This window comes from Haliaeetus leucocephalus, unplaced genomic scaffold (assembly GCF_000737465.1).
Source record: "Haliaeetus leucocephalus isolate CR32 unplaced genomic scaffold, Haliaeetus_leucocephalus-4.0 Scaffold656, whole genome shotgun sequence".
NCBI lineage: Eukaryota > Metazoa > Chordata > Aves > Accipitriformes > Accipitridae > Haliaeetus > Haliaeetus leucocephalus.
Window position 1 is genome coordinate 1672481 of NW_010973092.1, and position 15078 is coordinate 1687558.

General features: G+C 42.8%; 1 protein-coding gene across 1 annotated transcript; it reads right to left on the bottom strand.

Annotated features, from left to right (window-relative positions):
* Nucleotides 1-6617: 6617 nt before the first annotated feature.
* NDFIP1 (Nedd4 family interacting protein 1) lies at nucleotides 6618-14567 on the bottom strand. The gene is made up of 8 exons (XM_010579185.1): nucleotides 14556-14567; nucleotides 14105-14192; nucleotides 12801-12931; nucleotides 11785-11872; nucleotides 11485-11609; nucleotides 9812-9878; nucleotides 9094-9199; nucleotides 6618-6763 (listed from the first exon to the last, which is right to left on the bottom strand). Exons 1-7 carry the CDS (start codon nucleotides 14565-14567, stop codon nucleotides 9096-9098), a joined length of 615 nt encoding a protein of 204 aa, XP_010577487.1. The 3' UTR covers nucleotides 6618-6763; nucleotides 9094-9095.
* Nucleotides 14568-15078: the final 511 nt, after the last annotated feature.

The window sequence follows — 15078 nt, forward strand, 5'->3', positions numbered from 1 at the left end:
TGGTGAAATAGCTGTGCCGAGCGATGCTGAGCGCCCGCCCCGTCCCCATCCCACATGCTGCGTTGGCACCGTTTGCTCAGGCACGAGATGCCCCATCCTCTCTCCATCCCCCAGATGGGCAGCACCGGCTCCGACCCATCGCACGTGGCCGGGGACTGCCCCGCTGTCATTCATCCCCAGCACCGACACGTGGCCACGAAACCGTCCCCGTCTGCCCCGAGCGGGGACCGGGTCCTGCACCCCTCGGCACTTGGCTGTCGGACCCACCGGAGTTTGTGTTTCCACGCAGGGCTGTTTGCGGCCGCTGCGCTCCCTTATCGCTGCCGCGACCTTTGCTGGTTGCAGATTAGTGGCTGGAGCCAGTTGGACTTGTTTGATTTCTGTTGATGGTTATTAGGCAGAGGAAGTGCCAGAAGGGATTTTGACCTCGAGTTTAAACCTATTCCAATTAGAGCCACTGAGCCTTTAATTACCACGCTCCGGCCACTTCGGTTAAAGCAACAACAAAAACAAACACAAAATCTGGTCGAAGATGGGCTTTTCTTCTCATCAGCCCTCCGATCTGCCGCCTACTTTGTCCACATGCTGCGTGACTGCGGGCGTGCGGCATTTTGGCCCACGAAGTCCCTCGTGACACCGCTCCAGGACGATGCCCATGGGCAGGGGGCACGCTGCCCTCGCCCACCGCCCCAGCACACCACCCACTGGTACCCGAAGGATGCTCCAAGGACCATCCCCTGGTGCCCAGATGGCTCCAGGCGACAAACACCCGAGGTTATGGTTCAGGAGCCCATTAGAGCTCACCGAGAGATGATGGTTATTTTGGAAACAGTGATTTCTTACTTAGCGTAACTTCTACTGAGTAATTCAATTTTTTAAAAAAAGCAGTCCAGAGTGCTCTTTTATTTTGCTCCACTTGGCCCGGGGACATGGAGGGTGTTTTACTCTCCCTGGCGGACTACAGCACCTTTTGGCTCCCAGTGCAGACCCCGTCTGACGCTCCAGACCCTGGGCAGAGATCCCCACCTTTTGCTTTATTTCTTATATCCATTGCTATTGGGTTTTATTAACAAATTTTAACCTTAGCAAAATAAAGCTTGTGTTTGTGTAGGTCCTATGATTTAAAAATAGTTTCTAGGATACATCCTGTGATTGATTTTTTTACATTAAACAGTGACTAAACCCTGATATTTGCCTTCCCTGACTGGCTTTTGTCCATTTCCCCAAAAATTTCAGAAAAAAAAAGCAAAATGGAAATCCTCATCCGAAGCATCGCAGCAGCGCAGGTGCAAGCAGCTGAAGCAGGGGGACAGCGTGGCTGTGTGCAGGGGTCCCCTGGGGGCTGCTCCCCTGCCCACCTCCCCCAGGACCCGCTCGTCCTTGCAGGGTCAGAGTGTCCACAGTGCTTCTCTGGAAACCTCTGTCATGTTTCCCAAAGGTGCTTTCTTTTACCCCAGCATCTCCCTTACCTGGGGATGCCCAAAAGCGGCTCGACCCGACCCCCTGCAGCCCTTCCCTGTCCCCTGGGAGTTTCAGTTCAGCGAGGTGGAGAAAAGCCCAAAGCACAGACAAACACATGGGCCATATTTTGTCTTTAAACACCTGGAGAAATCTGCCACCAGCTGTGTACGGCTCTCTCACCATAGTCCGAGTCCCAATTACCAGGAGACGGGGTTATTTAGCTGCTTGCAGATTAAGTCTACATTTTGGCACCTCCTTTCCCCTCCCCAGCTGCTGTCGCAGGAACTTTATTGCAGGGACGGAGCAGGGCAGGGGAGTCCCATGGTGGGGAAGGCTCCATGCCCCCACCCGTGGCTGCGGGATGGGGTGCAATCAAACCCCAGGCTGAGGCAGGATGGCTGCAACTACAGCTGCATCATGTAGCGCTTTTATAAGCCTTATATTTTACTGTAAACCCCAGCAAAATCTGGCCAGTTTGACCACGGGGATCATCTCTTATTGCCTCTGGTAGCCACACGATGGGAACACTGTCATATGGGGAAGCCTCTGAGTGTTCATCCCTGCATCTCGTTTTCACTACCTAAATGCTGTAAGCTGAATTCTACATCCAGAGCCACATCTTCGCAGCCAGCTGACTAATTTTTTCTCCGGGCAAAGCCCAGGTGTGGATGGGCAGTGGTTACTGCACACACACGCTCATGGCCAGGACCTCACGTGAATGGGAACTTGCTACAGAGATCCAACAGTTAATGAAAAAAGAGAAAACCATGAACTTCCCTGTTAATTTCTCTTGCATTTTCATACATTTATGAGACTCATGAAGGTAAAGCAAGCGGAGGAAGTTAATTAAAGTTTCTTCACGGAGCACACGGACCAGAGGGCACTCGAGCACGAGGCTCAGACACTTGCACACAGTCAGCACGCTCTGCCGCTGGGACAAAGCTGATGTACTCTTCTTGCTCCAGAGGAGCTCTGCTGCTCTACAGCAAACACAACCCGACTGGATAAATTGCAAAAATCACACACCCAGCTGATACTCTGAACGTGACTTTTGTTGAATTTAAAAGAAACACCAAAAAGTTCATTGGTGTTCACATGCAAGAGATTATCTGAAAAATGCTATACAATTATTTCGCAAGAAAACCAGCTAAGAACTATTTGCAGGAGAGAGAAACTCCTCATTGTCCAAGGTCACGGTAATTCTCACTATAATATTTTCTCAGCAATACATCTGATAAGGATGACTCCTAATACAACCCTTTGGACAAAGGAGATACCTAAAATGAAACTCTTTACTGACCTACTGTTGAGAAACAGATGCTGAATTGATGTAAACTTGCAAGTTGGAACAGTGGATGGACTCAGGCGTTACCAGGACAGGTCTGAGTGAGTGTAATGACCCTGCCAGTGCCCACACTGTGAAATGTTTTATGTGATGAGTAATAAGTATCACCACTAAAATGGCCTTGCATTCAAGGAGTTTTTAAAAAGGTTCATTAATCCAGCTGCCACGAGGTTTGGCTTATTGTACGTATTTTTGCAACACATTTGTTTCTCTTTCCTTCCAATTCAAGCTATGCCATCTTTTAAACACAAGGCAATGAAAACAGCAGGAGCTACTACAAAAACTTACTTCAGCGTGTAAAAAGATGGCAGCGAGTCCCACAGCCCTTCCAAGCATGGTCTGGGTACACGGAGGCACTACAGCCTTGTGCTGGCATGGGCTGGGCTGGAGTTTTTGGCTGAATTACATTTTCTGGCCCTTTCAGGTGCTTCCTACCACCCTCTGCTTCAGGATCTCCGGGCCATCCCCTGCGCCATCACAAGTATCTTAAAAGAGGAGCGTGCACCAGCCCAGAGAAGAGGTCATGGTAATCCAGCCCATGAATCATTTCCACTAACGAAGCCACCAAAAATGAGTCAGTCGTTGGCTTTGTGTGGTCAAAACACAAAGCGATTAATTCATTGCAGCATTTTTCTTGTGAGAAAGGACTTTTGCATTAAAGCAAAAAGGTTTATAGAAATCATTCCTAAATCCAGCAGTATTTATCAACTTCTTGGAAATATAATTGTGTATTAGCTAGAGCAAGAGGAGCAGGGGAAAAAAGTCTTTCTTCAGTAACTGGGAGGCCTCCCATTTAGTGGTTTTATTCCTCAGCTTAATCCTCTATTTCACATGGATGCCACGGACAATTAGCACCAATCTTTTCACTGGAGGCCGAGCTCCCACCGGCGCAGGCGGAAGAGCACAGACAATGGACAGATCCCATTTGTTTCCTCCGCGGCAGTCCTACCTTCTCTGTAGGCAGATTTGATTTCCTCCAGCACGTGCTGCTCCCCCTTTATCTGATCCTTCTCCCCTCGGGTTGCTTTTCCTTCTTTCATGGGAACTGGAAATAAGATCTCAAGATGCACTTCCTACAATACCTGGAAAAAAAAACTTAGAGCAGGTTTCAAATGATTGCAAAATATTTTTAAAAAATCAATTTTACAAACAATTCTGGTATTTGGACAAAAAAAAAAAGTGACTCCCCTGTAACACAGCCAAGCTTTTCTGCATAAGACTGTTACTGATGCAAAACAGTTTAACCATTTTGAGACTTACCATGGAATAACATGTGCCAGCGCTGGGCCAGGGCCAAGTGCAAGCCCTGAGGCAGGCGGCAGGGAGGATCGGCTGTGTCCGCTGGAGCTCTCTGCCCGCCGAGCCACAGCAGCTCGGCAGCCCCTCCACAGCCAGCACGTGCCCTCAACAGCACACAAAGCCTCCGTCCCTCTTCCAGGCACAGTTAGCTAAAAGGAATACTAGAGAGCTTGACGCATCCTGCATAGAAACGGTGAGATTATTAAATTTAGGGTGATTTGCTGGAGAGTCTCAATCTCTATTCGCATTTCTTATCCCCTCCATGGTCGATGGCCAAGGGAGAGGTCCCGTGTTCGTTCAGATCACTCCCTCGCTCAGAGGCTGCATCCCAGCATTTCAACGTGCTCATCACAGCCAGCCTGAGTGAGACTCAGACAGATGGTCACAGTCCAAGAAATCCTGGGGTTATCGAAATGTAAGCAAATCTAAAGGGAGAGGGGAGCAGTGATGTGATGCTGAAGTTTCAGAGGTGCCATTTCAGGTGCACGCAGTACAAAAGGTGCGATGCAAACCCTCCCACCCAAGCAAGTTTCAGGAAAATCACACTTTGCTGGGTCTTCTGCAAAGGTCACCGTGTGAGGCAGCACATTTTAAAACCACCATGGAAATCACAAGTATTGCCCACGGCAAGGGCTGAGCCAATCCAGCTGTCTCCCCGCTCCGGGGAAGGATGGAGCACGCTGTTCTCCACAATCAAAAGATGAAACCCGTTTCGGGGAGATTTAAGTTTGAATCCTGTCTGAACCTGCTCAGACATTTACAACACTGGAAGGAGAAAACAACCTGGCTGACAAAATGCAGGCAAGAAGGCCAAAGGTATGTATTTGGTCACTGCAGATGACCACAGACCTGCCACTTACTTGGTATAAAGTGGCTGAGCTGTCACAGACCCAAAATAATTATCTGAGCTTGGAGTCAGTGTTTAACCCACGCCAAACACAAACGCGGGTTTCTTCAGACCCCGTCACCCACCCGCTTTCGGCAGCACATTTCTCCCCTGGGCTCCCAGAACTGCTCTCTGAAGAGGAATGATGGAGCAGTAGGTGTCTGTAGCTTCAGGCCACCGAATGAAGAGAAACAGGAATGCTAAATATTCGAGTTCTCTGAGTATACAAGACCAAATAAGGCCCAGATGCCAAGAGAGTAAACACAAGGCTAATCTACCAAGTTTGGGCAAATGTGATTCAGAGTTCCCTAATGCTACAGATTTTGCCTTGCAGGATAAACTTAATAATTCTCTCTCCGTATGCTTATTCTTGTTTAAAAAGGAAGTCTCTGTGTAACCTCCATCTATCTTTGTCAGCCCCAACTGCTTGTTTGCGAGGACTATACATTTGAGAAGTTCAGCCATGAACCAAAACCACAGACAAAACATTTCACAAAGCAGGTAAGTTATATATGTGATAGTACAAAAAACCCAACACACCCCCAAAAGTGTATGGAATCACCATTTCCTCACCTGCCAGGCTGGCACCGAGGATGGTCTCAGCATTTGAAAACCTGGTTACAAAAAGGAAGAGAGACACCTTGAAGTGGAGATTTGTGTTACACCCTCTATGGAAAAGTAATCAAATTCCCACAGATAATCTGCATTTGTAATCAATAACCAGGTGCAATAAAGCATTGAAACTAAATTAAACACTGCTCTACAGCAAAAATTGCTACATAAGTGACATTTATTAATGTTCTGCTATATTTACAGTTTTAACATAGTAAAACTCCAAAGTGAATTACCACTTGGCAGAAAGCACAAAAGTGCACATTAAATCTACATTTATAACGCATCATAGTCTCTGCTAACACAAATTATAAAAGCAAGAATTACAGGTATGATAGGAATTGTCTCAAAAGTCCCAAGCCAAAGAAAAAAAAAAAAAAAAGGCCTTTGTTTTGCAAGGTCATTTTTTATACAAAGTTCCAACGTGATCTTTCATTTTTACACTACCAATGTGTACTGTGAAAATCCCTATATAGTCCAAAAAGTAGGTAGTATGAAAGTAAAGTATACTACAACATTGAGAATATAGACTATTAAAAAATTAATACTTGTGCCACCTTCAAAATCATACTCTCTCCCAATTACACCTCAAGAATCCGTACCGCATAGACCCATTTTTCCTTTCAGCCACAGACAGCACAGGTGCTGTTGGATTTAAGCAGCAGAAAGGCATGTAACCATAGCAATGCCATCGCTTCAACTTTTGAGATCATCCCTTCGGGCCGTCAGCATGACGCAGGCTGTACGGGACAGACCAGAGCCCAAACCCGCTCCCAGGATGGAGGAGGAAATAAAGCAAGCCTGTCCCCTGCTGGCTCCAGGGGCAGGGCTCATGCTACCGAAATCACTACAGAAACTACCTAGATAAGGCTTTATGAGCACGTCACAGACTCGACTGCAATAGCTTTTTCAAACATTAGCCACTAATGATTCAATGATTACAGAATTCTGCATTAATTATTAAAATTTTACACCTAGAAACAAATAGAAAGAAATGCTTCTCCTTTTTTTTTCCCAACAGTGCTTTTATTTTTTTATGTATTTTAAAGCAGGGGATTATTTTTTCTTCTGCTCCAGAGTCTTGATTCACTTCCTGCAGGTGTCCTGTTGCTTCTTGAGGGAGAATTCACTAACGCAGGAAGACATTTGCCAGAAAACATCTGTCAGAGAAGGATATTGAATATTGTAACTATAGTTAGATTGTTATTTCGGATAAGAGAAGGATATAGTTCACAAAGAGTACAGGATGTCTAAAGGCTTATAAAGTATCTCAGTACACAATGACGTGACTCTAGCAAAACGCTCAGTAGTTTTGTGCGTACTTTACAGTTCTGAAGAGTTAAAATTCCATAGGGAAAAACAGGCACTAAACCAGACAATGCTCTTAGAAACACTGGCATAAAAACATACAGGTGTATGAAATTACACTGCATTCGCACTATGAGAACAAATTTTGACTTGGTCTTTAGTTGCTGCATCCACCCAGGATGATTGTGACTTTTCTATCTTTCTGTCAAGTGTGCTGGTATGAGAGAGACATCAGCTCTCATAAATCGTCTACTCCAGCCATGCTGGCCAGAACTGTTTAAACCCCAGATCCAACAGAAACCATTTGCACTTGTCACACAGCTGATGTACGCTGCTGAGATGCTGCCAAGGATAATGTCCATTACTAGCACTCGCAGGCTGAATGGTAAACACCAAGCTTTCGATTAGATTCATTTTTACCAGTTATGATTTTCTGGTTTGCACTAATTATTCCTCTCCTCCTCCCCTTCTAATTTTCTAAAAATTATCCCTGCTCTAAAATGAAAATGATCATTCACCATGCCCTTTTCATTATGCTCTGCAGAGGAAATCTCATCTTAAGAACAATAATACACTGAAAATCCAAGTCTTTTGTGGTTCCCCTGATCAGAATTTAAGACTAAAGATTTATTTTCAGGGGAAGTATCAAAGTTGTAATATTTAGAAATTATTCTGGACATTTATCTCAATGTATCTAAAAGAGCAGAGTGCTTTTTCAAAGCTCTAAAATGACCAAAAAAATAAACAAATAAATAAAAATTTTTTAAAAACCCTCTACACCTCCATCCTCACAAGCAAGGTCTCTAAAATTGTCATTTCAAATTCCAAACACAGAAAAAGCCTGTGGAACAAGAAACCACACAGTTCCTTTAATAAATGAAAAAATAAGTTTCAGTAAAGAAGCAAAATCGAAAAAATTGTTCAGTGAGAATAAATGACAGATGATAAAGCTGATGCTTAAACATTCACGCTACATGACCATACAACTGGGGGAAATAAACCCTCTGGTGACTAAGCAGGAATTTGAGAGGATATTACAAAACCTGGAGGAGGTCATAAACCATAACTTTGTTAAACAGAACTGAAACACTTAAATAAATTGACTGAACTATTTTTACACACTATCACCAGTGGAAAACCTCAAGCTGGAAAACGCTGCACAATGGTCGTTTTGTGTAGCACGTTCTCATTACAGGCTAGAAATGAAGCACAATCTTACACAATTTGCAGTTTCTAATAAAAGGAAAGTGCATTTGGAAAAATCAAGCCTCAGTTTTAAAATCTGAACAATTTAATGACCCCCAATTTAAATCTGGGGTTTGTTTGGTTTCTTTATACCACTGTCCCAGCTGCAATTGCTTCAACCCTGTCTTGGGGAAATCTAGTGTTATTACGATATTTCTAAAGGGAGCATCATGTTGCACTCACCATCTGGGAAGCAACCTATTACAGGATTTCCTTCCCCTCAGGGAGGGACAGTTAATGCAAGGCCATTATCTGCTGTAAGCAGGAAATTATGCTAGAAGGGTTCAACTACTTAAGCCTCCTTCTTTAAAGTCCCATTAAGGCAGCAGCAATGTTAAGGTTCAGCCTCAAAGGGAAAGACTTTTAGGCATTAAGGTTATTGAAAGACGTTCAGGCAGGACAGTATGTTCAAGTATGTGGGAGGGGTTTGCAAAGAGCAAAGGTGTGCAAGAGTTTAATTTCTTCAGGAACTTGGCAGAAAATTCAAACAGCATGCAAAATTCAGACAAATTGTTCTTTCTGGGACATGAGCCAAAGACACTGGCACAATCTTCTAACAACATTTTGTGACCTTTACTCATGTTCAGGACATACCACGTGTTTCAGGCATGTGATTTATTCTGAAAGACACACTTGCCAAAAACAGTGCATTACCAAGGGGCAGAGATTTTGTTCTTACAATGCAAGTCATGGAATCTAATGAATATACAATTCCTCAAAGCAAAAACTCAGGAAGAAATGTCAAGTATTCCTCTGCTCCCCACCAAGTCAGTCTGGACTCTGTAGAAACAGGAGCTGCGTATGGGATATCAAGAACAACTGTCTTCTGCTGCCTTGTGTTCTAAAAATATTCAGGCAAAGAAAAGTCTAGCCTAAAAGAGTCACTAAATAGAGTTAAAACCAAAACAGAACAAATTCAGGAAAGTAGAAAGTTTACCTTTAGTAAATAAAGAGAACTCTGGTTCTGGGGAGAGTGGAAAAAGTATCTGGCATCTTCCTAACCTTTGCATAATTAATAAATCCTCTGAGAAACAGCAGAAAACCTAGATGGAAGAAACACATTTGTCCAGTTAACACAGGTGTTGCTTCTTCAATTAGAGAGGGAGCAGTTCAACTCAAGTTACTAGTATGGGGGACCTAAGTCACTGCGATGCACAACAGCTGCTTAAATACAAGAATTTTTTTTTTTTTTTTTTTAATCAATTACACTTAATCTTTCAATTTCAGGCTATCTCAAAAACAAACTTCCTTAGGCAAACACAAAACTTTTGACTCCAAATGAGATCTAGTCACTTTCAAAGGAGGAAAAAGAAAAGAAAAAAAGAAAGACCACAACCCACTCTTCCATTTAAGATATAAGAACAGATACAACATCAGTTACTATGAAGACAAGCATCATTCTATTCTTTACTTCTTCTGGATGATAAATAGGATGCTGCCACCAAAAAATGACAACAAAAGGACAGTTTTTATGTGTACCTTTAAAACCTAGAAGGCATTCAGTAAGAGGAGGAGTACTCTGAGGGTTACATTTTGGTTTTACATCTATACACACATATTTTAATAGCCAGTAAAGCTATGCTCACAAAAGCCCTAATTGCACTTCACAGTTTTTAAGCGTGCATTCCCTCTTCACCCCCCGAACAAACACTCACCTAGTACAAGGAAGACCCACCAAAGCCAATACTGGCCATCAAAGTAACCAGGAAAATAGGTGGAGAACTGAAAAAAAAAAGCCAACAAAAAAACGATACAAGTTAGAGCACATGGAAGTTTCTGAACATAAACCTATTCTCAGTAATTTCAGCAGTAACCAGATCAAGCCTGCTGCATACACACATCAGACCAACTCTAACCAAGGGGAATGGAACAGATTCAATACCCAGCCATAAACTCTTGCAATCAGTGGAGCAGAAAGACACTACTGGGCAAATACTCCTATTTTCCCTCATGTCTTTGATGCTTATAAACCACAGTTGCAGTTTCTGAAAAGGAAGATCAGGCTTGCAGCAGTGCATCACGTTAATTACACTGTAAGGTTGGATAGCATAGCAAACAAAAGCACAGGTGAAAAAAGAAATCCCAGATCTGTGGAACCCTCTGACAAGATTTTCTACTGGGAAAATAACTGCTTATTGAATGAAAGGCACTGACACTACTAGAGCACTGAAGTTCACCGTGTCAGTGGTAAATACAGTATAATTTTTTTGGTTTCATTCTATTCAAGTTTAGAAACCTAACAAAATGCTAAGCTTGTTATCAAAGTTTAAATCAAATCCACAGTTAAGGTCACTTGTTTCTGTCACACCCCTTAATCCAGCAAACAGTTCCTAACACCAAGTTAACAGATTCTGCATTTACAAATTATAATTCCTATCTTTTCATGGGCTCCAAATAAAGCTTTTCTGATATTTTCTCACAATCCCTCCAAAAAATAGTTTGACTTTTTTTTTCCATTCCTCCCAGCATCAGCACATCTATATCCTTTTTTTTTTCTCTCTCGCCAGAAAGATTTCTCTTTCTCCCCCTCCAAGTTTTAAAAATACTATGTCAGCCTTTCTTGCTTCTGTGAGAAGAGGTCTGTGCCCTATGTTTGCATTGAGGCTCCCATAATACAAACCAGTTCCAATCAGTCATTTCCCTCCTCTCCCTGTGTGTTCTGGTGGAAGGGAGCACAGTGGGTGTTTTAACAGCCTGGATATGCCCAGAGTTTCTATGGAAAAATCAAACAGAACTGAAAAGCATGCTTCCACCTGATCCCCTCCTGCTTGTGCCGCAGGCACGTCGCACCAGAGGGCACCAGCGGGCTTCTCCCATCCATGAAACAAAGCGGTGGCTGCCTCTTCTTCCTCCAGCAAAGAGCAAACCTCACACCTCTTAAGTCCCTGTTTCCCTCTTCTCATCGGCTATCCCACATTTTAGATTTTTTTTTTTTTTTTTCCAGAGAAGCACCTAAGGAACATCATACTGGAAACAAACATCCCGGTGCTGACGGCAGGGCTTGCTTTATCTGGATAAATGTTTTACAAAGATCAGATCATTGTTACTGCTCAACACACAAAGGCAATTTGATCCAATACAGTGGCTCTGTCAGAGTGCACCATACTTGGGTGTGCAATCTTTATTCTCTTTTATTACAATAATAATTCCAGCATATAAACAGAACAGAATGATGAAAAAGCTCTGCTCTCAGTGAATATGGGGCTCAAAATCTATTTTGTTATAAAAAGCTGAATTTATAACTAATTTCAGTATAAGTGAGATAAAAACGAGCTAAGAAAAGAAAGTACCAGTGTCTACGTACATGTTTTTGCACTACACGACTTACCCTAACAATGAGGATCCATTTAATAAGAGACAGACCAAACCCAGAAATGGCCCCGTATCGTCCTGCAGCTGAAGTAGTCAGACAGAAAGACAGGAAAAATCCAATCCAGTTGAAGAGGAATGCCACTGAGAGAGCAGGAGAAAACCAGCAGGTCAAGCCCTCTTTGAATTCCAAGGACAAAACAACATAAAAACCTTGCACACAGGTTTTTCCTTGTGCTACATAAACGTTAGTGTGAAAATAACTCTAGCTATTTTGGGTGACTGCCTGAAAAAATATTAAGTTCCACCATGTACTTACTGAAGAAAGTTAGCATGAAAATGCCATCATTTCCTATCCTCAGCTGGTCGGTGTCATCAAAGTCATCCCGTGTCACAAAGTCGTCATCCTGCAAATCAAAGGGAGAGAAGACGTGGGTGAATTTAAGTCAGTCCAGTCCACACGGCAATCCCAATTCTGCATGTGGCTCTTCAACAAAGGGCCAGCAAACTGTATAGCCCTCTAAAAGCAGCATACAATGGAGGGATATAAAATGCTTTGTTTACATTTAAGGAAAGCCCCCTATGGGGCAGGGGGGTGGAATCCTAAATCTCAAAAGGCTACAAATACAAGCAGGAAAAATTCCTGCTTCTCACCCTGAGATGATGCAGAGCATGCAATACTAAGTCACTGGCAGTACTTCTTAATTTTTTTTTTAAGATAGTCAAGATCCAACATATTCTTCTTCTCACTGTAAAGAATTCGCCTACTCATAAAAAAAATTAAACTTATCATCTCAGCAAGGAATTTGGCTTCTATGAAGAAGCATAATGAGCAGTGGACATCTAATGCTAGCAGGGGTGGAGGGAGAGGCTGAAAGAGAGAACGTTGAAAAAAGCCAAAACCAAATAAAAAAATAATTATTCTGACAAACTATCATCTGTCAGACATTTTATCATCCTTGCATCAGCTACACTGACTCTGGAAAAGTCAGTTAAGTAAGCAGCAGGAGTATGAAGGGTAGATATGCTAGATGGCTGAACAATTAATCCTAAATCTTTAATAAAAAAAAAAAAAAAGCCCACAACAAAACAGTGACAGCACACACGGATTCACTACCATGCCTCTGTCAGCTTGCCAAACTAATCTGAATAGCACATGCTGGCATTACTGAGATGTCTCACATCATCATAGCTGCCCAGAGGAAAATTTAAAAAAAACCAACAAAATTAGCCACAGAACTCTTGGTAGTGTGTAATATCCCCACCTCAGAAAACTTAAAAAATAAATTCTACACAAGAAATGTGAAGGACATACAGCCAGCCAAGTGTACTCACTCTTCCAGGAACCAAGGGAATTGTGGCTTCAGCCTTGGTTCTCTCCGCCTCATCATAACTAGGCAGTGTTGTGGCCACGTTGTAAGATGGAGGCTTAGGAAATCCTGACTCATCCTTGTAGTCAAAATAAGCTGCAAAAAAAAAGTTATATGGAACATAACTTGTCAGTTCAAGAACACTGTGTTGGGAAAGAGAAGCATTTCAGATGACTTCAAAAGACCCCAATAGCCCAGACTGTTGAAGCCTACCCCTCCTGTCCCTTCCCCACCCTTCTAGCCTCTTGCCATCCCAAAATGGAAAGTAAAAAACACAGGAGCACCTTATCTAACAGAGAGTAATACGCAAAGCACTACTTTAACATGCCTGGTTGTATTTATTTTTAAAACAATGATACATGCTGTGTCCCTCCTGACTTCATTCATATTTTCAAATCCAAGTGGTTTGAGTGAGTCAAAAAAGGATCACTGCAAGCCCTGGGCCACTCATGACCAATTTTTCCAGAGAGAGACTCCAGATTGTTTTCTGATGGAGGAGAAAGGGATTGGAACAAAAAAATCAAACATAGCATTTCTGAGCCCCAGTCGCTGAGATGCACTTAAGGAACCAGAACTAATGGGACATCTTTACAGTTAGCGTTCCAAGGCAGGACACTCAATAGGCAGCTTGAGAAACACAATATTCAAACTTCTATCCAAGGCTGGCTGGCTGTTTGAGAGACTAACAGTATGTTGTTGCATTTGATTCACAAATCTTATTCGAACGGTTGACTATGAAAGTTCTGGAGGGAAAAAAATGAGAAGATTTACCTAAGCCAAAATACTCTGATACATAACCAACACAAACCAAGCTGGTTTGCTAAAAGGTATTAGCGACATGACAGTGTGATGATTCAGAAGAAGTATAATCCTTATGACCAAGTCCTTAGTTACTGAAAACTGCAGGAAGAGTGAATTCTTTAATCCCTTTCAAGTAACACATCTTTTTTGGAAGGAGCACAGCATCATCCAAACGCCAAATAATGAGAGGGTAACCACAAATCCTCATAGCACTTTGATTTTTAATCGTCTCCAATCTACTGAGAACACTGTGAAATGTAACTTGAACACCACTTGATGGGATGACATCAGATGAACGTAGCCAAAATGCATCTTCTAAACCACAAGTAACAATAGTGTCTCTGGATCAATTCTGATCCTTTGCAGCCTTAGTAAGGATGCTGCAATGCCATCCGTCAATAAGAACAATTAAGGAGGTAAGAAAGAACAAGAGAGCAAACCTAGCTACTTCCTTTTGGTTAAATTTACCTGTATTCTCCGCAGAAATGCTGCTGTAAGGTGGAGGGGCATCATTCACCACTGGTGCAGTCTCGTCTGGCTCCTCTTCATTCTGCAACTGAACAGACCCCCACACAAGAGAGGTTAACAGGGTTTCTCAAGTTCTGTGAAATTACCTCTGTAGTTTTGACTGCATATGGCAGACTCTTCTGGAAGAAGACGGTTCCTCAGCATCATGGGGCATGCAAGCAGTTGCTCTGCTTCATATCGAAGTACTCCCACTTGAAATGATCAATATGACACCTCAGTTTTAATGTGCTTTTACATCGTATCCTCACACATCTGGACTTCAACAAGGCAAAGCGTACCTCTTTTCAGTATCTTTCCATTTCCCTGGCACTTCCTCAGATTCCTCAGCTCACACTGTTTAGGAGCTGCAGTTGCATCTGTTTCAGTCAAGGAAACAGCGGGAGATACCCACCAAAGACTCCATTGCTGCCTATGGCTTTGCTAAGGAAGGGGGTTTTTTCATGGATACATTACATAATGATAGATGTAAGTATGGATCTTGCCATTTCCCTTCAACCTTTCACACTGCATGACTGAAAAGGAGACAGTTTATTTTGTGCACAGTGCTTCCCACAGGCTCTGTATAAATAACCATACAGCTTACCAAATATACAGTGTCACTTGCATGAAGCAGGTATGCAAATGCAGGCTTTGATCAGCGAAGCTAGCAATACCAGGCCAGAAGCATTCAAAGCAGAATGTACCAGAAAGGAATTTACAAATCAGCTGCCATTTAATTTCTTTTCTTCTTTCCATTTCTCATTTCATCAACAAAGAAACTGAGTTTTGATGCAGAAAGACAACTCATTTCAAAAAAGCACCTTGGGACTGAACCACTGGCTTGAACAGAGAGGTACTACCCTCTTCTGTAATCAACATGAAACAGCAGCAACCCTGCAACTTCTTCCTTAACATCTTCTTGAACTATCCCTTCT

Excerpts from the sequence above, each read along its gene's own strand:
- NDFIP1 (XM_010579185.1), bottom strand. Across the intron at positions 11,873-12,800 it reads TTCCCTTGGTTCCTGGAAGA|GATGACGACTTTGTGACACG; the intron begins GTGAGTACACTT and ends TTTGATTTGCAG. Across the intron at positions 11,610-11,784 it reads TTTCATGCTAACTTTCTTCA|TGGCATTCCTCTTCAACTGG; the intron begins GTAAGTACATGG and ends CTGCTCTCTCAG.